General features: G+C 34.7%; 1 protein-coding gene and 2 non-coding genes across 3 annotated transcripts in view; all 3 read left to right on the top strand.

Moving 5' to 3' along the window:
• The first annotated feature begins 1,786 nt into the window (after window positions 1-1,786).
• Window positions 1,787-27,814, top strand: part of LOC144848888 (midasin-like) — a 55,153-nt gene continuing 29,125 nt past the window's right edge. Inside the window, exons 1-47 of the mRNA XM_078705840.1 lie at window positions 1,787-2,041; window positions 3,819-4,042; window positions 4,156-4,228; window positions 7,833-7,969; window positions 8,743-8,850; window positions 9,410-9,593; window positions 9,882-10,091; window positions 10,182-10,253; window positions 10,407-10,570; window positions 10,902-11,016; window positions 11,235-11,468; window positions 11,594-11,802; window positions 11,952-12,164; window positions 12,271-12,616; window positions 12,886-13,022; window positions 13,242-13,346; window positions 14,760-14,873; window positions 15,498-15,569; window positions 15,936-16,011; window positions 16,792-17,057; window positions 17,683-17,861; window positions 17,955-18,046; window positions 18,181-18,297; window positions 18,510-18,656; window positions 18,773-18,917; window positions 19,029-19,308; window positions 19,514-19,652; window positions 19,763-20,032; window positions 20,276-20,472; window positions 20,565-20,707; window positions 20,918-21,124; window positions 21,500-21,708; window positions 22,338-22,460; window positions 22,707-22,901; window positions 23,170-23,277; window positions 23,477-23,656; window positions 23,794-23,901; window positions 24,018-24,161; window positions 24,424-24,552; window positions 24,909-25,071; window positions 25,324-25,428; window positions 25,512-25,683; window positions 25,954-26,070; window positions 26,432-26,516; window positions 26,807-26,930; window positions 27,024-27,172; window positions 27,335-27,797. Coding sequence (XP_078561966.1) covers window positions 1,937-2,041; window positions 3,819-4,042; window positions 4,156-4,228; window positions 7,833-7,969; window positions 8,743-8,850; window positions 9,410-9,593; window positions 9,882-10,091; window positions 10,182-10,253; window positions 10,407-10,570; window positions 10,902-11,016; window positions 11,235-11,468; window positions 11,594-11,802; window positions 11,952-12,164; window positions 12,271-12,616; window positions 12,886-13,022; window positions 13,242-13,346; window positions 14,760-14,873; window positions 15,498-15,569; window positions 15,936-16,011; window positions 16,792-17,057; window positions 17,683-17,861; window positions 17,955-18,046; window positions 18,181-18,297; window positions 18,510-18,656; window positions 18,773-18,917; window positions 19,029-19,308; window positions 19,514-19,652; window positions 19,763-20,032; window positions 20,276-20,472; window positions 20,565-20,707; window positions 20,918-21,124; window positions 21,500-21,708; window positions 22,338-22,460; window positions 22,707-22,901; window positions 23,170-23,277; window positions 23,477-23,656; window positions 23,794-23,901; window positions 24,018-24,161; window positions 24,424-24,552; window positions 24,909-25,071; window positions 25,324-25,428; window positions 25,512-25,683; window positions 25,954-26,070; window positions 26,432-26,516; window positions 26,807-26,930; window positions 27,024-27,172; window positions 27,335-27,797 — 7,654 coding nt within the window. The 5' untranslated portion in view covers window positions 1,787-1,936. The remainder of the gene's footprint in view (window positions 2,042-3,818; window positions 4,043-4,155; window positions 4,229-7,832; window positions 7,970-8,742; window positions 8,851-9,409; window positions 9,594-9,881; window positions 10,092-10,181; window positions 10,254-10,406; window positions 10,571-10,901; window positions 11,017-11,234; window positions 11,469-11,593; window positions 11,803-11,951; window positions 12,165-12,270; window positions 12,617-12,885; window positions 13,023-13,241; window positions 13,347-14,759; window positions 14,874-15,497; window positions 15,570-15,935; window positions 16,012-16,791; window positions 17,058-17,682; window positions 17,862-17,954; window positions 18,047-18,180; window positions 18,298-18,509; window positions 18,657-18,772; window positions 18,918-19,028; window positions 19,309-19,513; window positions 19,653-19,762; window positions 20,033-20,275; window positions 20,473-20,564; window positions 20,708-20,917; window positions 21,125-21,499; window positions 21,709-22,337; window positions 22,461-22,706; window positions 22,902-23,169; window positions 23,278-23,476; window positions 23,657-23,793; window positions 23,902-24,017; window positions 24,162-24,423; window positions 24,553-24,908; window positions 25,072-25,323; window positions 25,429-25,511; window positions 25,684-25,953; window positions 26,071-26,431; window positions 26,517-26,806; window positions 26,931-27,023; window positions 27,173-27,334; window positions 27,798-27,814) is intronic.
• LOC144849270 (small nucleolar RNA SNORD83) lies at window positions 14,249-14,319 on the top strand. Its single transcript, XR_013613967.1, has one exon. It is a non-coding gene; the product is annotated as a small nucleolar RNA SNORD83 (small nucleolar RNA).
• LOC144849269 (small nucleolar RNA SNORD83) lies at window positions 17,089-17,161 on the top strand. The gene has a single exon (XR_013613966.1). It is a non-coding gene; the product is annotated as a small nucleolar RNA SNORD83 (small nucleolar RNA).

Here is a 27,814-nt window from a genome sequence, read left to right on the forward strand (position 1 = left end):
GCTTTGTGTAGGTTTACAATAAAAAGCAGTTTACAGTTAGGCCTAGCGATCGAAATCTTCGATTTGTACTTCTCTAACACAAAAAGCCCCAGTCGGATGTATAGAAACATAACTGGGCTGGTTTTACCGATAGTATTTTCTGTAATGTGTAAGATGTGGATTTGACTGACGTTTACTACTAGGCGCATGTCTACAATTTGTGGCGGTGATAAGATGTCTACTATAAAGCATTGTTCCAAAAATATGTAAATACCTAAAGGCTTTAAAACCACGTGATGGATACAAAACATCCTAATGATTGCCAATAACCCATTGTTGGTACATACCCCTTTGGAAACCAATCAAATATTAAACTATCCCGATAGGCACACTGAAATTCCAAACCCAGAATCAACAAACAGTAATCAATATATTTAGGCCTAAAAGTATTATTTCAATTTCGATTGTTAAAAATTGCACAAGAGTTGTTTCTTATGATATAAATTCACAACATAACATCCGCCACCCGTTCAGTCTGTGACGTAATAGCATCAATCCAACGTGCCCTCCATACAAGTGCCCTCAATACATGACTCTGTCCGTATGGATAACGCATAGGCCTCTTTACTCATCATTATCAATTCCTCAAAACGTATCAAACAGCCTAAATTCTACTTTGTAGTTGTTCGTCTAAAACGAATTATTGCGCAGCTGGTGCAAGATACTCGTAGAGAATTTCAAATTAAATCATCATTAATCATGAACAGCTTTCAAGGATATCTGTCTTCACTTTAATTCCTTGTTAATTTTTGTTATAAATATCATGATATATACACTTTGTTTAGGTTTCCCCAGGAAATTTAGTACTTAACTAGGTTTCCGTTCTTTTATAAACAAGACTGATTTGAAATGCAGGCCGTGCGCGTGTAGAGACGTGTTTGTTGGTTCGGGGTTCGTAGAATACCTCCATCCCTTCCGATGGTGAACTAAGCCGGACAACTTTTATATAAAGGAACATCTTTGATTCTTTTCCCATGATGAAAGAAGATCACTGAAATTGTACCAAAATTGTACTTAGACGTATGCCCTATCTAAAACAATATTATCCCAAATAATCTTAATAATTTTCTTCGAAATGTATACGATATTATATGCTAAACTAAATGCTGCATATCCAAAACTTCTCCAATAATGTAGATTTTGCGTTTTTCATAAAGAAAAAATATTAAATAGTTATAAAACAGTTTATTTTACCAACCCATTGTGCAAAAAAAAAACATAGGACGTGTGTCGATATAGAGGGCGGTATAACTCTTTTTCTTGTTTACTACACAGTATTTTCTTTATAAGGATAACATTTTTCTTCTCGGTACTGAAAAAATATTGAGGTAGTACTAGTAGATAGATCGAATAATAAAAAAAATAAAAATAAAAAATAATAAAATAAAAATGTATTTATTTGGAAGCTACGCTTTTGAATATTGGCGCAAATGTAGTGGTAGGTAGTGTTGCGGTTTTAATTGGCAATTTGAATGATTTAAAAAAAATTGACATTTCAAGTTGCGCAAGAAAATGTGTTGCACAATTTGATACCTTTAAAAATACTTATATTTACAACAAAACTTTTAAACTAAAGTATGTACAAAATATTAACAAGTACAGTGCAGCAGTCAGTAATAAACTTATTTCTCCACCACAAAGTACTGCGCAAGATGTCAACGTTGAGGGCTCTAAACTTCCGCCACTCCACTCTCTCTCCGCGACCCACGTGCCCTCGACTAGAATTACAAGATTTTTGAGTTGGGTGGTGTTTGAGCTACACATATATTTCACACATTTTTATAGTTTATAGCGATGCTTTTGTTGCTTGCGTAGGTGTAAGTGACGTTTAAGTGTTCATAGGAATGCATCGTAGTAAATTATAGTGTTATTTGTTGTTGTAAATAAAAAACTAGAGATGGAAAATCTTCTGGTCGATGTCAGTGTGGCAGTGGACCGCGTGGTGTGCAAGCATGCTAGTGAATTCGACTCTCGGCCGATGAAACAAATCCTCGCGAAACAGGTATTTGAGCCTAAAGGGTTTCTCTTTATTTCTTACATATTCTAAAGATAAATTTTTATTTTTTAAACATCTTCGTATGTATATAAGTATGTTATAAAATTAGTGACTAGGCTAGTTACTAACGAAATAATATTTAATTATTTAAACTTTAGAAGAACTTGTTGAACATGTGCTTTTTTGGGAGTGTTGAATTCGCCGTTCGGGGATTTCGCAATGCGCCCTCATTATTCGGTGACGTTGACTTAGAATGTTGTATTCTGGGAAATTTAAAACCACTAAAATTGTGACACTTATAATTTAGAAAAAGACTTATTGTTGTAGTAACGCAGATTTAACATTATCATGTGACAAAAAAAAAGTTGACGCAAACAAAAAGGCAAAGCGAAGGATTTTAATTTGAAATATTTTTACTTTAAACTATGTGCGTAGATAGTATTCCTGCCAACTTTCGCGCATAATATGTGAGTCTTGCGCATGAGGAATGATTTTTATGCTTCGCACATACATGGCTATTTCTCTTGCATCAATAAAAATATTCAGAGAAAACATTATTTTGAAATTAAATTGTCTAATTTTGGAGGAAAAATAGGACTACACATTGTTTAATTTCAGCAAAGTAGCCAGGAAAGCCAAACTCAATTCAGCCAAAAAATTTAACATAGACGGCATATTGTGCGATTATTTGTGGTTATAACATAGAGGCCGCTATATACAAATTAAATTGAATGTCTCGTGCATTCACTGAAAAAGTTGGCAGGTATAAGATAGCAATAGGATTTTTCTACCAAAATAAATCTAGTTAAATTTAAAAAAAAAACCGAATTTAAAATAAATGCATTAAAAAGATTTATATACAATCATGATAAAGCTGGAGAGGTTATCGTTAAAATGGCACTACAAAACTATGACTAGCTAATAGAATTACAAAACACTGGGAGTTGTTAGTAAAAATGTTTAAAATACCATTTGTGTAATATAAACAGACATTGATGGATGAGATATTAAAAAGGAAATTAGTGCCTCAAGTATTAGCAATGTTTCTAAAGTAGATTAGGTGCCAGCCTAAATTTTAAAGTTTATTTTAGGCTTTTAGCTTAGTTTTAATCAAGCATCCACTCAAGAAGCCTCTTCAGGGTGGAACTTGGCAACTTGCCAGGAAAAGGTTAGAGAATAGCTATACACAAGGTCACTGGGTGATAGTGTACACAGATTATGGTGTTGTATAGTTTCTTCATATATAGATTAAAGTGTAACTTTGCCTTACAAGTGCTTAATATAATATGCGCCTAACATAATAGGGGCCTAACATAGGGTATATTCTTTAGTAAGGTGCTTCCGTTTTTATCCTCTTTTGTACACTTTTTATCCTCTTTTATGCCTAAGTTGTTACTTATATTTATGCTTGCCTAAGTTATAAAATATGTTTTATTGTTTGTATTTTTTAATCAACTTTCTATAGCTGAATGTCTATGTTTCTGTCTTCCTTTGTTTACTGTTGGGCTAGTAAAAAAACTGTTGTCTGGTGCTTGGTGAGCTAGTGAAATTGAGTATCAAGTTCCCACCATAATTTATCACAAATAGTACACCTAAACTATAATTGATAGTGCTTGGTGCGCTAGTGAAATTGAGTATCAAGTTCCCACCATAATTTATCACAAATAGTACACCTAAACTATAATTGATATAGTTCCAGGTAGCAACATAGGCAATGAAATTGAGCAATATAAAATAAAATGTAAACATAAATATAATATGAATTTAAATTATTTAAATACAGGTGTGGAGTAGTAATGACCGATATAAAGTTTTATTAACACTTTCCAATCTAATCGTAAATCCCAAATGCTGCCTAACAATTGCTGAACACTGCCGACCAATCATGCTCGACCTTCTACATAGAGCAGCAGATAAAGTCATAAAACAAGAGTTTTCATTGGTCGATCATGAGTACCTGTGCATCAGTATTGGTCAACTTTTACCTATTCATCCAGATACCTTTCAGTAAGTCTTGAATTTGTTTTTGAAAATATTGAGATAAAAAATTGTTGAAATAAGTTAATTTCTGTCGTTTTTATTTTCAATTTGTTTTTTACTTGTTTGTTTTTTATTAATAGATTTGCCTGCAAGTATTTTGATGTGGCGCCCTCGCCATTTGAAAGACTACTTTTTCCAGATAAACTTCAAACAGTAAGTGATTTATTTATCCACCATTTTGTCTTCTAATTGTCATATTATATATAAAAAGACCTGTTGGAAGACCGAAGAAAATATGGACAAAAATGATACAAGATGATTTGAAAACGGTACTAAATAACACTGGGCCACACACACTCGGCTTAGATAGGAATAAATGGCACAAAATAGTAGAAAAATATAATATAGAGAGTATATGTAGAGTAAATAATATAAAATAATTAAGCTAATTTTAACATTGCTTGCTAATTTTATTTTTGTATGAAATATTTTTTAATTTTTTTAAATGGAATTTTGCATTATCAATGAAAAAAAAACTTTATTACTTATTAGAATACTAACCAAGTTGAAATATACATGAATACTTGTTTGGCCACTTTCACTCTTCCATGTACTCGGCCATAAAGTCGTTTGATACCTGAAATTGTTTGTTTTCAATTAGTAACTTAAGATTTATCAATGAAACTTTAAACAGCATAGCAACGGCTTTCTGTCTACAGTGAGAGTATCATAATACGTTTGATGTCATTGCATTTCCTTGTTATAAATGCTTAAACATTACCTACGAGACGTAATATAATTTAGGGCCTGTTTCTGCTGAGCAGAAATAATCGATTATTAACCGTTTATTTTTTTAATCGATTATTTTTGGGCAGCAGAAACGGCGCAAAATAAAATAACCGATTAAAAATAACCGATTAAAAACACTCAATCCATTGCGTGTTTTAATCGATTATTTCTTGTTTTAACCGATTATTGCGGAGCAGTTTTGAGCTGCAACACAAATAGCGATTATTGACCCCACTTTGACCTCTAGAGTATGGCAAACTCATTCACGTCACAAAGCATGCTGTTTATTTGCGCGATATCAACGACGACGATCAGCAAAACAACGATCGCGATGTAGACCGAATAACAATCAAATGTTAAACATTTGATTTTTATTATTTTGTGGGGGAGAATTATACCGAGAGATTCCAGGATTCTGTGTTACAAGTACAACCTTACATCCCACCAGTCCAGGCTAACGATGTTTTACATGTCCTTTTGTAGGCCTGTTGTCTGTTTCGGTAGAAATATATAGCCTATAGTAGGCCTAGCAGGCCGAAGGTAGAACCAACGAACGGCGAAACGAACTTTTCTCACCGACGTGTCTTTATTAATATAACATCATTATTCTGTTGTATGTGGTACGGTAGTAGGCCTAGATGTTTTACAAATAATATAGCTTTACGTAAGAGTAATTTTTAATCCTACATGTGAGAGTTTAACGCAGCGATAGGATGTAAACAAACCAACTCTCATCGGCCTTTCATAACTTGAATGCGCTGTGGGGGGAATGATGACGTGATTTTAAAAACCGATTACCTGAATAACCGATTAAAGTCGTAGCAATTTTCAATTGCAACGCGATTATTTTTGTGGTTTGCGGTGACTGGAAAAAATCGATTATTTTGATTTTTTCAGCAGAAACAGACCCTTTGTTACATTTGTGATGCATCACCAAGAAAATGTGATTTCCTCCGACACTTGTGAAGTCGTCTTGGGTTAGAAATTAAGTTGCCTATTTTTCTCAGTGTTGTAGAATGTTGATTCCTTGTTCCAAATACTTAAACATTACCTACGAGACGTAATGCAGTTTAGTTACATTTGTGATGCATCACCAACAAAATGTGATTTCCTCCGACACTTGTGAAGTCGTCTTGGGTTAGAAATTAAGTTGCCTATTTTTCTAAGGGTTGTGGAATGTTGATTCCTTGTTCTAAATGCTTATAGTTTAGTTACATTTGTGATGCATCACCAACAAAATGTGATTTCCTCCGACACTTGTGAAGTCGTCTTGGGTTAGAAATTAAGTTGCCTATTTTTCTAAGGGTTGTGGAATGTTGATTCCTTGTTCTAAATGCTTAAACATTACCTATGAGACGTAATATAGTTTAGTTACATTTGTGATGCATCACCAACAAAATGTGATTTTCTCCCGACACTTGTGAAGTTGTCTTGGGTTAGAAATTAAGTTGCTTATTTTTCTAAGGGTTGTGGAATGTTGACCGGCCAAGACCTGGCATCTATTAGCATACCGCTGCTTGGGTTGCTTGGATATGGCCGTTCCATCATCATTCCATGCTGAGTCCTAATAAAATCAAAATTGTTTATTCCTAAGAATTATTTAATTATTGTATGCACAATCGGTATTGCTAAACTGCGTACGTTGGTATAAAACCCATCGAAAACATAATTAATAATAATACGACTGCTTAATAATTCAGTAAATGGTTTTCGAATTCATTGCAGATGTTTTAGTTGTAAAAATTAACAACTCACTTGATAAGCCAGTCATGTGGTTCTCATTAAATTTAAATGGGAGGTGATATCCACTTGTATTAAATTGGAATGTTTTCAAAAATATGATATGCAGAATATTTTCTAGTAACTAGAAACTATGGCTTACAGGTTTTATTGTTCCTAGGGGTGTCTGGTTTAGATAATTTAAAATCTGATCATAGTTAATGTGAAAATTGTCAGGAAATTCATTTTATTGGCAAAGAGACATTGATGTCTTTTCCAATTGATTCCGAACAGATTTTTTTTTTTTACTCTATAGTTTTTTTTCCTCTATAGTTTTTTTTCCAATTAGAAAGGATTATAGATATAGATATTAATATTTAATTAGGTCGACTAGCTATTCTTGTTGAGTCTTGTTTTAAATAAAAAAATATTGAGCCAAAAGCAAATTACTGAAAAATGACAATGCTGTGGGTATCAGTGGCTGGATCTCAATGGAGATACAAAAAAAATAAGCACTGAAAAAAATGACAATGCTGTGGGTATCAGTGGCTGGAGATACAAAAAAAATAAGCACTGAAAAAAATGACAATGCTGTGGGTATCAGTGGCTGGATCTCAATGGAGATACAAATAAAATAAGCAATGAAAAAATTACAATGCTGTGGGTATCAGTGGCTAGATCTCAATGGAGATACAAAAAAAATAAGCACTGAAAAAATGACAATGCTGTGGGTATCAGTGGCTAGATCTTAATAGAGATACAAATAAAATAAGCACTGAAAAAATGACAATGCTGTGGGTATCAGTGGCTGGATCTCAATGGAGATACAAATAAAATAAGCAATGAAAAAATGACAATGCTGTGGGTATTAGTGGCTGGATCTCAATGGAGATACAAAATAAAATAAGCAAAAAGCTAAATTAAAATAGCCAGAAAAGTTAGCAGAGCTTTCGGGCAACACTAGCCCTTCATCAGTGCAAGTGAGAGTACTTGGACTAAGTAGATATACCGTAAAGCAGACAAGCATTGTCTGAGTGGAATAAAAGGAGACACAAGCTGGTGAATAGAGGGTGGAGAGAGTAAGAGTACAAAACAAAGAAGATAGCTTCAAAAACAAATGGTGGTTAATATCGTAACTTAAATTTAGGTAGTGAAATAAAAAAAATATTGTATACAATATAAAATATGGTATAACTCTATTATAAAGAGTAAACTCACTAATAAAAGGAAGATTTTGCTGTGGGTGTCTAGACTAAACATAACATTGTGTGTTGTATTGTTTGTAATAAATCACCATCTTTTTTAACAGGATAGTGGTGCAAGCCTATTAGATGTAGTGAAGACTTCCTGGCTGGTATTAAATCATATGAGCAACATGGTTGAGGATAAGTGGGATTGGAGTGTATTCATTCACCTTATAAAACATGATAATTTAGATATTAGATGGTGAGTTAGTTATATAAATTGCTATTTAAGTTAGGTTTCCACTTGCGACGCAACATAACACAACCTACGCAACATAAGAAAATGCCCTTCCAATAATTGTGTTTGCCCCCGCCTGTGTGAAATCAACCCTGCGATGTTTGCAGCACTGTTGTGTTGTCAGTTCCCACTTGTGATTACGTAATACAGCACTTCACATCAATACGTCGCTGTGTTATATTGCTAGTGAGAACCATGCTTTAGTAACTTGTTTAGTACCTTAATTCATATACATGTACTATTTTAAATTGTTCAAAATGATTTATCATATAAAGATTGTATTTTTTGGAAACTAGACAGATTTATGTTGAAATCAAATCCATTTAAACTCAATAAATCTTATACTTTGTAACACTGTAAATGGGCCATATCAGATTACTATGTTCTTTGTATTTCATATACTTATACATGATATAATGCATCATTGGGTTACTACAGTACTAAGGTGTATGTGCACACAGAGATACATTCGTACATAATAATATTGAAACATTGTATCCAAATAATGTTGTGTGTATATCATTGCTTATGAGTATCCATTAATCTTTTGTATTTGATTAATGACCCTTTTCGATTTACATCCCAACCTGACCTACATTCTACTAGTTCATTTTACGACCAGCTTGTTGTTTTTACTTTGTATAAAGAAACCTCTGTATAACCCCTATTACTGTTGAAAGGTCTTGCTCTCTACTTATAAACTTACTTTATGAAAGTGTTTCTTGTTTCATTTTAAGGCATGCTGCTCATATTGTCACAACGGTTCTACTTATGGTGGAAAATGTGAAGATTATATTCTTTGAAAATGTGTTCACTCCTGAACAAATGCGTGATTTAACTTTAAGGTTAGTACTTGTAAATTAGAATCATGGTCTTATGCTCTGTCTACAGTATCAAACTAGTGTGATGTGCCCCAATATGGTAGTGATATGCTTAAATATGGTAGTGATATGACATCATCGTGTCCATGTATGTGCATGTGTATCACATTTTTTGTCACATAAAGTTTGATAGTGCTGACAGAGCTTTAGGATAGTATAGATAGAGCTTGTATGAATTGCAGGTAACTGCTACTTCCTGTGGAACGTTTAGGAAAATTTTTCTTACTTAAATTCCCATTTAAAAAATTGCTATATGATGTTAACAAGATTGATGACTTACTTTGATTACTACTTATCTTATCACCTCTTGACTGATAGCAATCATTTCTATCAAGCCACACCTACTTATGTGAAGCCACACCCACTTGTGTGAAGCTACACCCATTTTTTTGACTGGCCAAGTATACTTTTGCAAAATATAGCTAAACATTTTGTACCTGTGTCGATCATTTAATAGACTAAGAACAACGCACCCATTTTACAAAATTTGCATATTTGACACAATTATTTATTACATTTTCAGATATGGTATGAATGAATCTGTTAAGACACTGTCTGTACACACAGATCATCATGCTAGTAAACCTGTGGAGGGTACAGGTCAACAAATGTATACTCGAGGTCAAGTTACCAATACAGATATTGTCCAATCAGTGGTGTCCGTCTGTGATATCCTGTTGGATGTAGTTGAGCAACCAAATTTACAGGTAACTGCTGGTAATTTCTATGGAACCATTAATATACTTAAATTCCCATATTTATTTATGATAATAAATTGCCATATGATGTTAATAAGATTGATGACTTAACTTGATTACTACTTATCTTATCACCTCTTGACTGATGGCAAACAATCTATCAAGCCACGCCTATTTATGTGAAGCCACACCCATTTTTGACTGGCAATGTTTACTTTTACTATCCACATTCATTTCTGTTAAGTTACGATTGCTTTAACTCTACTACATTCATTACTATAATCATGTCAAATTTAGACCAGAAAGAAACCACTAATTGCAGTCGCTTCCACAATGAAGAACTTGCGCAGCCTCGTCTTAGCCGTGTCTTCTTCAAGCCCAGTCCTGCTTGAAGGCCCTGTAGGCTGTGGTAAAACATCATTGGTAGAGTACCTGGCTGAGATGACAGGAAGATGCACTGGTAACAACCTTCTTAGAGTGCAGCTAGGAGATCAGACAGATAGTAAGGTATGAAATATCTATTTTATTGGAAAGTTTACGCATTAAAAATATTATTGTTGTTGGTATGTTATTAACCACCTAATTTATTTTCTGCAGGCACTTTTAGGAACATATTGCTGTACAGACATTCCCGGAGAGTTTAAATGGATCGCAGGACCACTAACGCAGGTAAGCTAAATTTGTTGTGGTTAGGGAAGACGATACCACATTACAATAAATGTGCACAAATGACCTCCGTACAAAGTTATGAATGACCTCTGTAATTCACAAGTGCCAATTATCCAATGATTTAAGATTAATAGTCCTGGTGCTGTTTTTCAGGCTGCTACCTTAGGACATTGGATTCTCTTGGAGGATATTGACTATGCTCCCATGGATGTTATATCAACCCTGTTACCGCTGTTGGAGAGTAGATCACTAAGCCTATCAGGCCACGGTACCACCTTGAAAGCTGCTCCGGGTTTCCAACTTTTTGCCACTCAGAGGTAACAACATTGTATATTAAAATTATTATATTATAAAAATACAGTAATATTAATTCTTATTGCTTTTTGTTTTAGTAGTGTGAAAGAAGTCATTACCTCCCCTCCCCCATAAAGCTATCAATCAATCTGTGTTTTACCAAACAGTTATTAAGGAAGAAATGTTGCATCTGGACAGCATATGTATAATCACTAACAGTGTTAATAGCAAAAGTTGATTGCTTTTAAATTAATCAAATGTGTTACACATCCATTAAAGAAACGGCTTGTTAATTGGCTGATATTTATTTATTCTAAACAAACGAGTTAAGAAGCACTTTGAATTTCTACACAGGCTGGTGAACAGTGGCAGTGGTTTTGTACGACAGCAGCATAGCGATTCATCCATGCTGGATAGAATGTGGACTAGAATACAGGTAGCGCCACTATCAACCCAAGAACTACATCAGGTGGGCTTTTAAAAAACATTTATGGGAAATATTACATATTTTATTGTGTGCGAAAGCAAGGAAAAATATTAGTAAAGTTAAGGGTAAAGTAAGGTTGAGAATGTTGTTCATATAAAGTTTGCGGTATACCACGTATATATAGTTCTGAAAAGAAATTTTAAGAATGTTATGCTACAACCGCCATCTTTAGTAAAAAAAATTGGTTTTAATATTTTTAGGTCGTAATAGCATTGTATCCAAAACTGAACAATGTGACGGACAAGCTCCTAGAAATCTATGGCTTAATATCATCAGGGGGACATCACGGTGAAGGGGACGCATCTGACGAAATGGAACGTCTTAACTTAAGCGGCCGTTTGTTGTCGACGAGAGATTTGATTAAGTGGTGCGACCGAATCGTAAAAGACTATGAACACGGTCAATCTAAGACTGCAAATATGATATTTCTGGAGGTAAAGTTTTAAATATTATATTTACTTTAAAAATGAAAACGCACGCTGTCGCATACAATAATTACAGTTATATAGTCAGAATTTGTTTTTTTTTGGTTGGTTTTTCATTGGTCTTTTTTTTCCAGGCTTTGGATTGTTTTTGTGCTTCGTTATCTAAACCGTCAAAAAGAGGAAAGTTGGCCGAAATCATTGGAGCGAAGTTGAATATTTCAAAAGAAAAATCCAGTTTCTTTATGACTAATTACAAACCGTCATTTACAGTGGAGGAGAATTTGTGCATTGTGGGAAGGACAAAACTTGCCCGAATTCAGCACGATAGGATACAGTATCAACGGTAAGCTGTCGGAGGATTTGAACACAGGAGCTAAAAAGCACAACCGTTGTGCCACCATTCTAGACAAGTTATGGTCAATATTATACATTTTTGTTAAAACTTGTATTAAATTGTATTGAGTGTTAAAACCGATTTTGTTATCCTTGCAGAGCTGCAACTGCCAATTTCGCATTCACACGCCACACGAGCGTTCTGCTTGAACGGGTCGCAGTTTGTATCAACAACAACGAACCGGTATTGCTGGTTGGGGAAACTGGTACAGGGAAGACATCGTCTGTACAGTACCTAGCTGACCTCACAAACCACAGGTTAAAGGTCATCAATATGAACCAACAGAGTGACAGTGCTGATTTACTTGGAGGGTAAATAGATTTTTATAAATATTATATTGAAGACTCTGAGTAATAAAACAAGTATTTAAAAAAGGTGAAAACTGTACTTACAATTTTAAGAAATGTTATTTTGCAGGTATAAACCCATAGATATAAAACAACTTATCACGCCAATCCGCCAGCAGTTTGAGGAGAACTTTGTGAAGATGTTCTCCCGCACTCACAATGAGAAGTTCCTTGGGCACATACAAACGTGTTACACCACCGGTCGCTGGTCAACTTTGCTCAAGTTGATGCTTCACAGTCAGCAGGCTTCCGTGAAGAGGTTTGAGACCAGTAAAGCCGAGAAATCTGCAGATATAGGAAAGACAGAGGACTCGCAAACTACGGAGCAGTTTTGGAGAGATTTGGGAGAGCGTATACAGCAACTGCTGATACAGATTAAACATTCAGAAAATATGCTTGCTTTTTCCTTTGTAGAAGTAAGTATTTTGACCAACTGTGTATGATGATGTTTTACACAAGGATATTTCACAGCACATTTACTCTTTTTGTAAAGCACTGTCTACACTATCAAACTATGTGACAAAAAAATGTGATGTGCCCATAATGGACATGATGATGTCGTAGCACTACCATATTTAAGTATATCACCACCAAATTTGGGCAAATCACACTTTTTTTATCCAACTAGTTTGATATGTAGACGGAGCTTTATTCACCAAGCTACTTTTTTTTTCTTCTTGCTTAGGGAACATTGGTAAAAGCGCTGACCAACGGAGATTGGGTCCTGCTTGATGAGATCAACTTGGCAACTGCAGAGACGCTGGAGTGTTTGAGTGGGTTGCTGGAGAGTACATCTGGATCTGTGGTCTTGATGGAAAGAGGGTAAGAGTAACCTAAGTTCTGACCTATTTTTGTTGTTGAGAATTACAATTATGTGTTGATTAAAATTGTGTATAGGATGAACATTTTTTTGACTGAAAACAAATTGTTGAGCAGTAAACGTTCTGATACCACATTTATTATTTGTTAATTTGTATATTTTGGAATAAAATTGTTGTACTTATAAAATAATATAAATAATGTGTGTTTTTTTTTATTTAGCGATTCAACTCCAGTTGTTCGTCACAAGGATTTTCGTCTCTTTTCTTGCATGAACCCAGCAACAGATGTTGGCAAGAAAGAACTACCAATTGGAATACGAAACAGGTAGATATTAATATATATTTTTTTTTCTCTTTCGTGGGGTCACCCACATTTATTCATTCCTTTTACAAATATATATTATATAACATACATACATTTTTATAAAAATATAAAACAATAAAATTCAATATAGTAGCTAAAAAGGCACTATATCTATACATGTACATAAAATTGATGGAGTAAAAGTATGCTTTAAAAACGTACATTTTATGTTTATTGCAAGTTATAGTAAAAGTACGACTATTTATCATTTAAATTTACTTTATATTAAGAAATGTATTAAAAAGTAGCTGTTTCTTTTATTATATCTTAAATCAGTACTCACAATTTGTATGTTTCTTTATTTCTTTTGACCTTATATTACATCCATTACAAATATATACACCCATACAAACATTAATAGACCTATTTACCATAGTTTAACATAGTTATTATAAACACATTATATGCTCCTTTTTATGTTTTGGCCTTGTATAACATTTGTTTCATTCCACTATTTCTAAACCTTAGTTCTGTTCCTACTATGTTGGCCATTTACATTGTTTGTTTACTTATATGTTTGACCGTGTGTTTCAGTCTATGTTTTACCCTAATACATTTATTTCTATCATGTATTAGTTTTAGTATAGGCCTAGGTGTTTGTTAGTTTTATAATGTATTGCTTTATTAATATATTTTAAAAGTTTAAAGCTCTGTCTACAATAACAAAAAAAACTAGTTCGACAAAGAAAGTGTGATGTGCCCAAATATGGTAGTGATATGACATCATCATGTCCATATATATTTTTTTGTCAAAAAGTTTGATAGTGTAGACAGAGATCAAAACAACAATAATACTGATGATTGAAATATAATCTGTTTTTATAAAAAGTTGTGGAATTTATTTTTTTTAAATGTAGCAGCCTACCACATGATGTTTTATAGATAGATGAAATTAATTTGATTACTTGTTATCTATCACCCTTGACTGATGGTATAGTAAAAAAGGTAAAGTCAAAACCTAAGCTAATGCTAACGGCTGTGGTGCCCATCTCCATTTCCTTAGCGTTTGGGCCAGACTCCACTAAGTGTGTATGTTTGTGGGGGGTACGCCACTCCTCCCGCACAAACAAGTCTGATTTACCTTCCCAGTACTTTTTACATACCGTTACCCATTTCTATCACCTGGGTGGGGAGGAACAATGTGGATAAAGAATCTTGCTCAAGGACTCAACACTGCAGTGATCGGGCCGGGCATGAACCGGCAACCTCTTGATTGCAAGTCCAGTGCTCTAACCACTGCGCCATAGTGCTGATGGTATAAATAGATTAGAACAACTTTATTTAGCCTCATCAGAAACTATTCAAACAATAAAAATAACTGGATCTAACTGATATTTGTCATTTACTTAATATTCTTGTAACTTTTGTTTGTAGGTTCTCAGAGTTTTTTGTTGATGAGCTAGAAAATGATTCGGACCTGAGAATTCTTGTGAATAGCTACTTAAGTGGACTGAATGCATCGGCCAAACAGCTTGATGGTATTGTGAGGTAAGCTATTAGGGAGGTTTCACAATCTTACGAATACGATAACGAAAACGGATAAGTCACGCACACGTATTCGTTTTTCGTAAGCCAGTAAAAATCTGTTTCGCATGGCAACGAAATATTGAGGGCGCCGTCCAAAATATGACTGCGGTAAATTTGAGCGAAGCGCAGGTACGTGTTACTTGGTGCTTGGCTGCCTAGGCCTAGCGTAACATCAAAGCGAGCGAGGACTTTAAAAACTGCTATTTATCAAAATTGACCTGGAATTTTAGTAAATTACTTTAGTAAATTACTTTCAATAAAAGTATAATTATATTATAATCATTAATCATTCCTGAATCAAATGCAAAATGTGCAAAATAGATCAAAAACTATACTCGTTTTGTAGTTACAAATATGACTGGTGATATTCGTCAACACGAATACGCTTTACGAATATGAAATGGGGATCAGCTCAAAGGTTTCACAAATGTGTGACGTATCCGTTTTCGTTATTGTATTCGTAAGGTTGCGAAACCTCCCTAATAATGAAATCTTGGTTATAGTAATTTAAAGGCTGCAGGGTTCAAAAAGTGCTTTGTGAATTGTTGTGCAAGTTTCACTAATTTTGCTTTTATTTCTGTTTAGATTTTACCAAGTCATTCGTTTAGAAGCTGAACAAAAGCTTACAGATGGCACAGGTCATCGTCCTCATTACAGGTAATATTCAGGTCTTAACTTGCTACAAAAAGGACACTGAGCTCTCCCTGCCAAGATAGGAACTCGTAACAGTCCTTTGATCTTATGTCTGGCTGCGACAAATACCAACATTACTGTACTATGTACATATTCTACGCGCCACTTGGTGTCTGTTAAGGGACATGTCGCAGCCACAGATAAACCCTTTGATCTCTGGAGCTCAGCATCCTGTTAGATTGTCTTGCTATATTCTTGAAATAGTTCACTTGCTATGTTGGGGGTTCATGCAGGAGCCAAGTGGTGCTTACTACGTAAAGGCACTTGTACCAATATTGTATCTTACTTAATCTTAACTAATTTAGTATTTTGTTTATACTTGTTCTACAGTTTAAGAACCTTGTGTCGGGCGTTAAGGTTAGCTGCCAGTAATCCTTACGGAAATCTTCTACGTTCCTTATACGAGGTAAGATTCCATATATATATATTTTAAAAAAAAATTGCATTTTGAATAGTTTAATAATTTTATGATAAAAGCTTTTAATATGTATATCATTAATTCTAAACCGCCCGGTGATATACTGAAATTTAATTAATTAATTTGAAACGATAAAGATGAGGAAATCTGAGAGAATGAGAAAAAGTCGCCCCAACCGAGACTCGAACTTGGACCGTCTGCTTGATATGCAGTTGTCCTAACCATTAGACCACTGGGGCTTTCATGGTATTGTTCAAACTCGATTGGATAGCGACTCTTTAATATTCTCGGCGCGGTACGGCAGAACAGCACTAGTCCTCAGTTGTACGCACGCGCACCAGTATTTTTGTGTATTTTGTTGTAATCTTCTGAATTTGTATAGTATATCTATTTTTTATATTTCATGCCAGTTTCAAATGTATTTCCATTAAATAATATCAGTTTATCAGTATAATTGATTGGATACCACTAATGGTATTCAATTCAAAATATAATTTATTTTCTTCCTATAAGATTTAAACAACAATAGAATGATCGAATTACATTTTTTTTTATATTAAAATTTGTTTGGTGTGCTTGAAAATGATGACAAACATTCGCGCTTCGTATGAAATGTTATGATTATAACAACAATATTTCTTCACTAATCTTCTGATTCAAGCATACAAAATAACATTTAAAAAAGATCCTTGACAAACACAAGAGGTTAACCAATTATGGAAAAGGAATTGAACCTTTTAAATATGTAACTTATCTCTCTTACTCTAGAGTTTCTGTCTCAGTTTCCTGACTCAACTAGACAGGGGGTCACACCCTAACGTGGAACAGCTGATTATTAAACATGTGATTGGTAAAGGAAATGTGCGTGGTATGTTAAAACAACCGATCCCACCCCCTGTATCTGGTCAGTGCAATAAGATAGAAGGCTATTGGATAAGGCTGGGCGACGTAGAACCTCTGGTGTCTGAAGACTATGTTTTGACGGCGTCTGTGAGGGCGAATCTGCACGATATATCTAGGATCGTATCGGCAGGGTAAGAAATAAAGGTTGTTTTAGAAACATTTACCACATGATGTTTTATAGATAGATGAAAATCTTTTATGATTACTCTTTATCTATCACCCATGACTGATGGTAAATTGTATGTCTTCTAGTATTGCTATTTTCATGCTTGTATTGCCTACTATTTGTATGCTATGTTGGACACTTGTCAATAAAGAATAATAATAAGGCTGGATGCGATATAATGCTTAGAAAAAGCTAGGAAGGGCCTTCGAATGTAACAAAAAATGCAATTACGCCATAGCCTTCAAACAAAGTCACAACATTGCTTAAGTCTACTACATACTCTAAGATTAAGCAATACATTGCTTAAGTCTACTACATACTCTAAGACTAAGCAATACATTGCTTAAGTCTACTACATACTCTTAAGATTAAGCAATACATTGCTTAAGTCTACTACATACTCTAAGACTAAGCAATACATTGCTTAAGTCTACTACATACTCTAAGATTAAGCAATACATTGCTTAAGTCTACTACATACTCTAAGACTAAGCAATACATTGCTTAAGTCTACTACATACTCTTAAGACTAAGCAATACATGCATAATGCTACTACATTTTAATGGTAGTTTTCTCATTTTTTCCTTAGGAGTTTTCCAGTTTTAATTCAAGGAGAGACGTCTGTAGGTAAAACCAGTTTGATCCAATGGTTAGCAAAAGCTACCGGTAACAGATGTGTACGAGTAAATAATCACGAACACACAGATCTCCAAGAGTATGTTGGTTTCTATGCCGCAGACGAAACGGGCAAACTGATTTTTAAAGAAGGTATGTTTGTATACAATTGTTAAGTATAGTTTAATCCATATGTCATGGTAATTTGATTTAACATTTTATTTCACTTTTTGTACTTTATTTCAGGTGTTCTAGTTGAATGTATGAGAAAGGGGTATTGGATTATTCTGGACGAGCTTAATCTAGCGCCCTCTGATGTTCTAGAGGCATTGAATCGTGTAAGCAATCAAATTATCAGATACTAAGACAACAGTCATAGATAGTGCAAAAGGTCACACAAGAGCATTGACACCACTGATAATATAGCATTTTTCCCATAGAATTTTTACCTTGTTTTTTTGTTTTGAATTAGTTGTTGGATGACAATCGAGAACTGTACATACCAGAAACACAAGACACTGTTCAAGCGCACCCACAATTCATGTTGTTTGCTACCCAGAATCCCGCTGGCCAATATGGTGGTCGCAAGGTACAGTCAAATTATACTTTACCATTTTGTTATTTTAACTTGGATATGATGACAACCATTCGCGCTTCGAATGATATTTAATGATTATAACGTCAATATTTTCTTCACTAATCTACTGATCCAAGACATTTTACAATAAAATACAGTTTTATATATATAAAAGTATATTATTTTATTACAAAAATTCACAAATATTTGGTGGTCAATTATAGGTGTTGTCGAGAGCGTTTCGCAACCGTTTTGTTGAGCTTCATTTTGATGAAATTCCCAGTCGTGAGTTGCAGCAAATTCTTCATGATCGATGTGCGTTACCAAAGTCATACTGTATGAGGCTTGTAGCTGTTATGTTAGAATTACAGGTACATGCATTATTACTGCTAAACTTCGTACATACAGGCTGCCTTCACATTAGATGCTTTATAACTTTGTGTTGCTTGCTATTTAGTTCTCTAACTATTGCCTTATTTGTTTTTAGACACGCCGTAAGAGCTCAGGAGTGTTCGCTGGTAAACATGGATACATCACGTTAAGAGATTTGTTCCGGTGGGCTGAGCGATATAGGAAAGCAAGCGCGGATGATTCAGGCTTCCGTGATTGGGATCAACATCTTGCAGACAATGGTAAGTAACCCATATGTGTATTAAAAAACTTATGCAGCTTACTCAATGTGGTTTAGACCTAATTTAACACCAAAAGAAAAGTATTGAATGTTTGCATCTTTTATGTTTTAGGGTACATGTTGCTGGCTGGTAGAGTACGTCGTCCAGAAGAAAGGCTAGTTATCCAAGAAGTTATCGAAAAGCACATGAAACGTAAAGTCGTGCCAGCTAACCTGTACACGTTGTCCGAGAATACTTCAAGCGTAACGCGGTCTGTGTTGGAACAAGTAACAAAACAAACGCCAGAAGGGTTTTCACACCTTGTGTGGACTTACAGTATGAGACGGCTTGCGGTGTTGGTGGGACAGGCGCTGGAATTTGATGAACCTGTGCTGTTAGTGGGAGAGACTGGGTAAGATATGACAACATTCAGTTTGTAAGAGACAATGTCTTATTGTATGCAATCTTGTAGATAAGAATTTGTGGCATTTCAGAATTACGTTTGAATTCTGGATAACCTCTATGTACAGTTTAAATGCATATATATAATATACAAAATTATTCTGATTAATGATAAATACTGTGTACTTAAAAATGAATTGTTTGCTTCATTTCAGATGCGGAAAGACCACAATTTGCCAGCTGTTTGCTGCCCTCTCACAGCAGTCACTTTATACCGTCAACTGCCACCTGCACACTGAATCATCCGATTTTCTTGGAGGTCTGCGACCTGTTAGGCATCATGACGAAACAGATGTAAGTAGTTGTAATAAGTAGTTTAAACATCACACTTTTATCGTAACTAGATTGTTGATTTAGAATCCAAGTCATTTCTCCCATTATTAAATCATATTTTATCTTTGTAGGAAAGTAAGAAAAAACTATTCGAATGGCGAGATGGGCCTTTAGTACTGGCCATGAGAGAGGGCGCTGCTTTTCTAATTGACGAGATATCATTAGCCGATGATTCGGTTCTAGAACGTTTAAACAGTGTTCTGGAAATTGAAAGGTCTCTGTTGTTGGCTGAGAAAGGCAGTGGTGAAAAGTTTACAGATGAGACAGAGTTGATTAAAGCTGACAAGAGATTCCATGTGTTTGCAACAATGAACCCTGGAGGTGATTTTGGCAAGAAAGAGGTAAAATAATCGTTACATTTAATGTTGAATTAACTTTATTGGTTGCATACATCTTGGAAATGATGATTGGATATTCGCGCTTCGTATGAAATTCAATGATTTTAATATCCTTCATATTTCTTCACTACTTTTTCTGATCCAAGATTGTCCTAAATAAATAAAATATCACAGTAAAATTGGTTGATTCTTCACAATTGCATGATATGTAAACATATTCAAAATGTTTTCTTTTTATACTTGAAGCTTTCACCAGCCTTGAGAAATCGATTTACTGAAATCTGGTGCCCTCAACCAAAGGACCGTAATGATCTTGTCCAAATCATTGAGCACAACATCAGTGATGGAGTTCAGCTTGGCAACCAGGAAGATGGAGCAAGCGGAATTGGGAAAGGGATTATGACGTTCTTGGACTGGTTCACAAACACAGAAGCGGGGAAAAAGTAAGAGAAACTTTGATTTGCAAAATGTATTTTAATTTTCAAATAGTAAATGAACTTATTAACATAATCATGTTGTGTTGTATTGTTTTTAGGTGTACAGTTAGTATACGTGACATCTTATCATGGGTCAATTTTGTCAATGTAAGCTGCAATACAGGGACTGCAAGGCCTTTAGAAGCTCCAGATGCCTTCATTCATGGAGCATGCTTGGTGTTTTTAGACAGCCTAGGATCTGGTAAGTTAACAAGGATTTGCTGATGTTAAGACATCGAGTAAATGTATTTGTAATTCTTTGCCATTCTTTCTAGAATGAATTGCTTTTTCTCGACTGCAGCTATTTGCAACTTTGTGCCAATTGTAAATGTTTTTAATAATGTGATTTAATTTGTGTCAAACAAAATAGTATAATAACTAGTCTAGTATAACTACTTTGCTTAATTTATAGGTACTAGCCTAGGGAGTGCAGTTTCTCTGAATGAATCTTATAATACATCGCTGGTATTTCTTCAAAATGTGGTAGAGAAGCTATCTGGGTACCATGTGGATATTTCGAGCTTGCTGATTGGTCCACAGATGACTGGAGGTCAGCTTAGAAATCCAATTACAGAAACTGTAGATATGTTTGGGATTGAACCATTCTACATTCCCAAAGGTATGTATTTAAACCATGAATTTCTAGAAAATGTATAATATTAATACAATGGTATTTGTGCTGTGTACATTAAAATGTACAGTATATACTCTCACAATACCGGACTCTCTGAAAACTGGAAACTCTCCAAACCAGATTTTTCTTGAGGTCCAAACGATCCCAAATTTATTTTTACCATTAAAAACATGTCAAAATCATGTTACAAGAGTTGTCGAAACAATATAGATTACCTCGAAAGTAGGAAGCCTTTTGCCATTTTTCTCCTGACTGAAAAAACATTTGGAATAACATACTTTCCAGTAAACCAAACATATTTGGCCACCACAAGGCTGTCTGGTATAGGGAGGGTTGACAGTATTTTATTTTAAATTCTAGGTTCTTTGATGATAGACGGAAGCACCAGTAGCTATGCCTTGCATGCACCAACCACATCTCTGAATGCTGAGAGAGTCTTGAGAGCCTTGCAGCTGCCTAAGGCCATTCTTCTGGAAGGGTCTCCAGGTGTTGGCAAGACCAGTTTGGTGTCTGCGTTAGCAAGAGCATCGGGACATCAGTTGGTCCGCATCAATTTATCGGAACAGACAGTAAGTTATATTTCTGTGGCCATATTCACCATTCACACATAGGTAAAGGGAAACACTACACTTAACAAAACTCTCCTATCTAAGTGAATACAATTTAAGAGAAATACTTAAAGATGTATTGTCCCCCAAAAACATGAAAAATGAAGATTAATTAAATACGAATTTGAATAGGTTATTTTGTAGTTTTAATGAAGTTAATCACTTCCGTAGAAAAAAATGAAAACAATCATGTTTTCCCTTATAAAATGACAAAATAAATGGTTAAATTCAACCAAAAATCCATTGGCTGGCAGCCAATTTGACTATTTTTTGCTTTAAATTACAGTTTTTTCAGGTAAATAATTTTTTTTCGATCTAATTTTTGGTAAAAGTGGATAATTATTATGTGTAATTAAAATGGCATATTAAAAAAAACAATTTAATAATTATTTTTTCAGGGGGAACGATACATCTTTAAATATTTATTTATTGAATTTATTTATTGAGTTGAGTGAGATATCTCCCTTAAATATATTGAGTGTGATTGGTGAATATGGCCACTTGTATTTATGTGTGTGGAATGACACTTCTATAGTTCTAATATATATATATATATTTTAAATATTAATTCTGTCATCATTTGTGTTTAGGACGTTACAGATTTATTTGGTGCTGATCTGCCGGTGGAAGGTGGCGAGGGCGGTCAGTTTGCGTGGCGTGATGGTCCCCTACTTAGCGCACTCAAGTCCGGACATTGGATTGTCCTGGATGAAGTAAGTTATCTGATATTAATTAACATTTTGATAAATATTTCTTGGATAGGATGATATAAATAAGCTGAAATTCATTAAGTTTATTCTTGCTGAATTGTGTGGTTTTTGGTTTAGTTTCTGATCCGAGAGAAAAATAATAAAACATTTATGTTTAAATATTGTAGCGTTATCCCTCAAATGATTCTCTATTCACTTTCCTTTAAAATTAATTGTATAATAAATGTTTTGTTAATCTTTTACTTATAGTTGAATTTAGCATCACAGTCAATCCTGGAAGGCTTAAATGCCTGTCTTGATCACAGAGCAGAAGTTGTGGTTCCAGAGCTTGGCATGTCGTTCAGTGTTAGACCAGAGACCAGGCTGTTTGCCTGTCAGAATCCACTCGTGCAGGGTGGTGGACGTAAAGGACTGCCAAGGTCATTTCTTAACAGATTTACCCAGGTAAGAAGAGTTGTGTATTTTAAAATTGTTGAAGGCGTTTGTAAAGTGTTTTTGATAAATTGTAACAACCAAAACATTATAAAACCTCTGTCTACACTATCAAACTAGTGATATGCCCAAATATGGTAGTGATATGACATCATCATGTCCATATATGGGCACATCACATTTTTTCGTCGCATAAAGTTTGATAGTGTAGACAGAGCTTAATACTTTGTGGATATTTTAATTGTTTTGTTTTACTATAATTTTTTTTTTAAATTTTCAGGTGTACATTGAACCTTTGACCTCCATGGATTTGCTCTTCATATCCTCTACCATGTATCCACAAATACCAACAGATTGTTTGGAGAAGATGGTGGAATTCAGTAATTTGGTAAGTTTCATTTCTCTCTGTATTTATAAAAATGATGATAAAGTCAAACTGAAATTCAATTTATTTGATTTGTGTGGTTTGGTTTAGTTTCTGATACAAATAAAGCAAGCATTACTTACAAAATTGTGTTTAATTCTGTTTTATGAGCATTGATAATGATTATTTAATGATTATTTTGATTTTGACCTTTTTTAAACAGATTTACCAGCAGACCATGGTAGATCGTGAGTGGGGTCAACGTGGCGGGCCATGGGAGTTCAATCTTCGTGATCTGTTTCGTTGGTGTGACCTCATGGCTAAAGATCATGTATACAATCCAGGCCAACATATCTCGCTTATTTACTCGGATAGGCTACGAACATCTGACGACAGAATAAAGGTATGATTTTAAAAAATAATTATAAATACAATCAAAAAGAACAGTTTCTCAATTCGTGGCATTAACAGTTTCCATAAAAATTTTGTAAGAGTTTTAAAATGCATGTCTTTTAAAAGTATTTATTATTACGTTATTAGGTTAAAAAGCTTTTTGAGGAAGTGTTTGTGATTGGGTCTGAAAAACATGGCCACACCTACTTTTATGAATATTCAAGAAAGTTTCACATTACACCAAACACTGTACAGGTAAGGTTAGAGACAAATTTGTTATGCATCTGTCATGCTTGAGTAAGTGAAAAATGGAAAATGTATGATCTTTGGTTTATTTTATACTTTTATAACTACAATGTGTTATTTCTTAGGTTGGTAATTCCATTCTACCAAGAGGATCTACTGGACAACAACCAGTTAACTCTTTGACATCTCCAGTATTTCTTCTGCATCATGGTATGGATGCCCTTGAAGGAGTCATGAAATGTGTACAGATGAACTGGATGGCCATTCTGGTAAGAAAAGCTCTTCTGCAACTCTCTTACAATTGTATACTATTGCAATTGCTTAGTAAGCATCAAACTTTATGAGACAAATAAATGCCCATATATAGACATGATGATGTCATATCACTACCATATTTAAGCATATCACTACTATATTTAAGCCTATCACAGCCATATTCCAGCACATCACACTTTTTTGTCACATAAAGTTTAATAATGTAGACAGAGCCTTATAAACTATTAATGTGTGCGATCCCTTATATTCCACCAGGTTGGACCAAAGTCAAGTGGTAAGACATCATTGGTTCAGAGTATAGCAAGACTAACCGGGAACAAGCTGCAATTACTGGCTATGAACAGTGCTATGGACACAACAGAGCTATTAGGAGGATTTGAACAGGTATGTTTATACTATATGTACACCTTAACTAAAGCTTTGTTCACACTGGCTTTATTTAACTAAAGCTTTGTTCGCACTAATTTTATTTAAATAACGCCAGTGCGAACAAGGCTATTTAACTACAGCCTTGGTCGCACTGGCTTTATTTAACTAAAGCCTTGTTTGCACTGGCTTTTCTTTCTTCATTTTTAACAGTATATGGGCCCATTCAGGCTTAGTTATTTACACGAGTAAGTTGGTTTCATAGGACAGTTATTACTAAGTGATGGGTATGAAACCAACCTAACCAGGTAAATAACTAACCTGTACTTTAACCTGATTAACAAATATTACAATTTCTTTCTTGCGTCTTGCAGACTGATTACAATCGTCATTGGGATGAAGTTTACACTAATGTGAAGACGGTTGTACATGCTGCAGTACGATCTTTACTGGTCTTAAAGAAAAATCAACAAGTAGAGAGAATGTCACATCAGTTGTTAAGTACTTGGTATGATATACAATCATCCAACAAAAAAGGCAAGTTTGCTTGAAGGAATGACTATGCAAAGGAATGACTATGCATAAGAATGACTATGCATAAAAGGTTTCAGAATGTAAAGAAATAAATGAAAATGTGTGGGATATTAGGCTTGTTTGGCCCCAGAACTATAAGTTTTTGTTTGTTACTTTAAAGACAATATTGGTTTAATTTGGAATCCATGTATACCCAGTGTAGACCAAGCTTTTGTCACTTGTTTCAATGTATATATATTTTATATTTCTATATAGAGTTGGCAAAAGGTCAGTTGTCGGTAAACCGTCTCTTAGCTTTAGAGAACGTCTTGTTGATGACAAAGAACATGTCGAGCAGTTTAAACATACACTTTACCTCAGGTAAGTCAAACAAACAAATATGACTTTCTTATCATTTCACACATAATTTAGTATGTTAAATTATCAATTATATTTTTAAACAGAGGCGGATTTTTCGGACCTGTTCAGCAATATTAATCATTTGAAGAGTAAATTCCAGCAAGCTGAGGGGTCAATGATGTCTGGTGGTGGAAAATTTGAGTGGATTGATGGAGTTTTGGTGAAATCGCTGATCCTAGGAGATTGGTTGCTTATAGATAATGTCAACTTCTGTAGGTGAGTCCTGTAGGAATGATAGTCTGTAATAGACCTTATGGTATATACGTAATCTACCTGTTTGGTCTCTACACTATCAAACTTGATGTGACAAAAAAATGTGATGTGATATATGGACATGATGATGTCATAGTACTACTATATTTGTGCAAATCACTTCCATATTTAGGCAAATCACATTTTTTGTCCACATAAAGTTCGATATTGTAGATGGAGCTTAAAATGCAACCCAACAATTTTTAATTGGATATATTTTGTTTATTTTATTAGCCCATCTGTTCTTGATCGTCTCAATGGCTTACTGGAACCAAATGGTGTGCTGAGCATCAGTGAAAGAGGAGTAATTGATGGCCAGGTTCCCACCATCAAACCACATCCAAACTTCAGGTATGTACCCCTAAATTTCTTAAACACAACATACGTTATTTAGTCTATAAGCTGCTATTGTGCTGTAAATTTGACCACATGTTCTTGTGTTTATTGTGGCATTCTTTAGATGAGACATTATGTTGTAGGTCATGTGTTTATAAAACCAATCCAATTTCAATCTACACAATTACACATTGTCGTGTACACTGTTTATGGCCAAAGTCTGTCGTGAACAATGTCAATTAGTTTTACATTCATCTGAATGACTGTTAAAGCACCATTGATCAAGAGCTTCTCTTGTCCAGTGCCCAACTTGACCAGAGGAAAGGCATGTACATAATAAACTAATAATACTATTTATTGTTAATCAATTTTTTAGGTTGTTTCTTGCAATGGACCCAAAGCATGGCGAGATATCGAGAGCCATGAGAAATAGAGGCGTTGAGATATACATGTTAGGTGAGGTGAGTGTTATCAATATGGTTCACATTGTATTTTCAATACAGATTAATACCAAGTTGAAGGGAAATAGGGGGCACAAAATATGTACAGTTTTCTAATATATGATACAGTCGACTCTCCCAATACCGGACACCTGTGGGCTGGCCTAATATGTCTGGTACTCGGAATGTGTTTTTAATGGTAAAAATGAATTTGGTCCTCAAGAAATGTTTGGTTTGGGGAGAGTTTCGGGTTTTTAGAGAGGCCGGTATTGGGAGAGTTGACTGTATTTGGAACTTTTCTTTGGTTGCAGAACGAAGGAGGCGAGTATACAAAAGCAGACTTGGTCACCATGCTACACGGAATTGGAATGACAGATGTGAAACTAGTGGAATTTCTGATCTCTACACATTCTGAAATGATTATCAAGGCGTCTGGTAAGTTAGCTGTCAAAATCTTTCCTTGCAAAATACCATGAAACAAAGAAACAGGTTGAAATTTACAAAAATCAATAATATTTTTTCTTGTAGGCTTTGTAGTGTACACAGTACTTGATTTGCTACATGCTGCTGCCCTCATTGTCCAGCAAGTTGACAGAGGATTAGGCTTGAATGCAGCTGTTCGTAATGCTTGTGTCGAGGTGTATGCACAGAGCCAGCTTTTGAATGCTAACAAACAGGTAGATATTATCTAGTTGGACGTTTGTACCCATACTTGAAATGAAGACATGATGATGGAATTTAATATGACAAACCCATACATATTAAATCTCCAAATATATTGATTGTTTGATATAGCAGTAGAATTTATATATTTAAATATTTTTTGTTTTTTCCTACAGAACTCGCTTTTCATTCTTGAAGACTGTTTTGAACAATTGAGTGTGCTCATGGACGACACATCCAGTGCAACCACCATTCAGTCGCTTCTTAGTGTTCAAGAACTTAGCCTGAACTCGAGGCTTGGTATGATTAACATGCAATCTATGGCTCTTAGAACCATAATAAATAAGTTGTCTAACAATGGAGAGAACTCGGAAGAATGGCACCTCTTGCATCCAGCCATTCTAGTATTCTTGGAGCAGATAACTATCAATGATTGGCACCTGCGAAGCGATTGGCTGACATCTTTTTGGAATGCACATAAAGCTTTGTCAGATAGAGCTGTGATGGACTCACCAGAATGCCCAGATGTCGTACGATGTATGCCAGCAATGGCATCAGAATGTCTCCAGAGAATGCTTAGCAGTCCACTTGTGGAGAAGCAAATACAACAGATGATAAAACTACAACAATTCTACACAGGTAACAATTTTTCAAAA

This window comes from Antedon bifida, chromosome 7 (assembly GCF_963402885.1).
Source record: "Antedon bifida chromosome 7, ecAntBifi1.1, whole genome shotgun sequence".
Taxonomy (NCBI): domain Eukaryota; kingdom Metazoa; phylum Echinodermata; class Crinoidea; order Comatulida; family Antedonidae; genus Antedon; species Antedon bifida.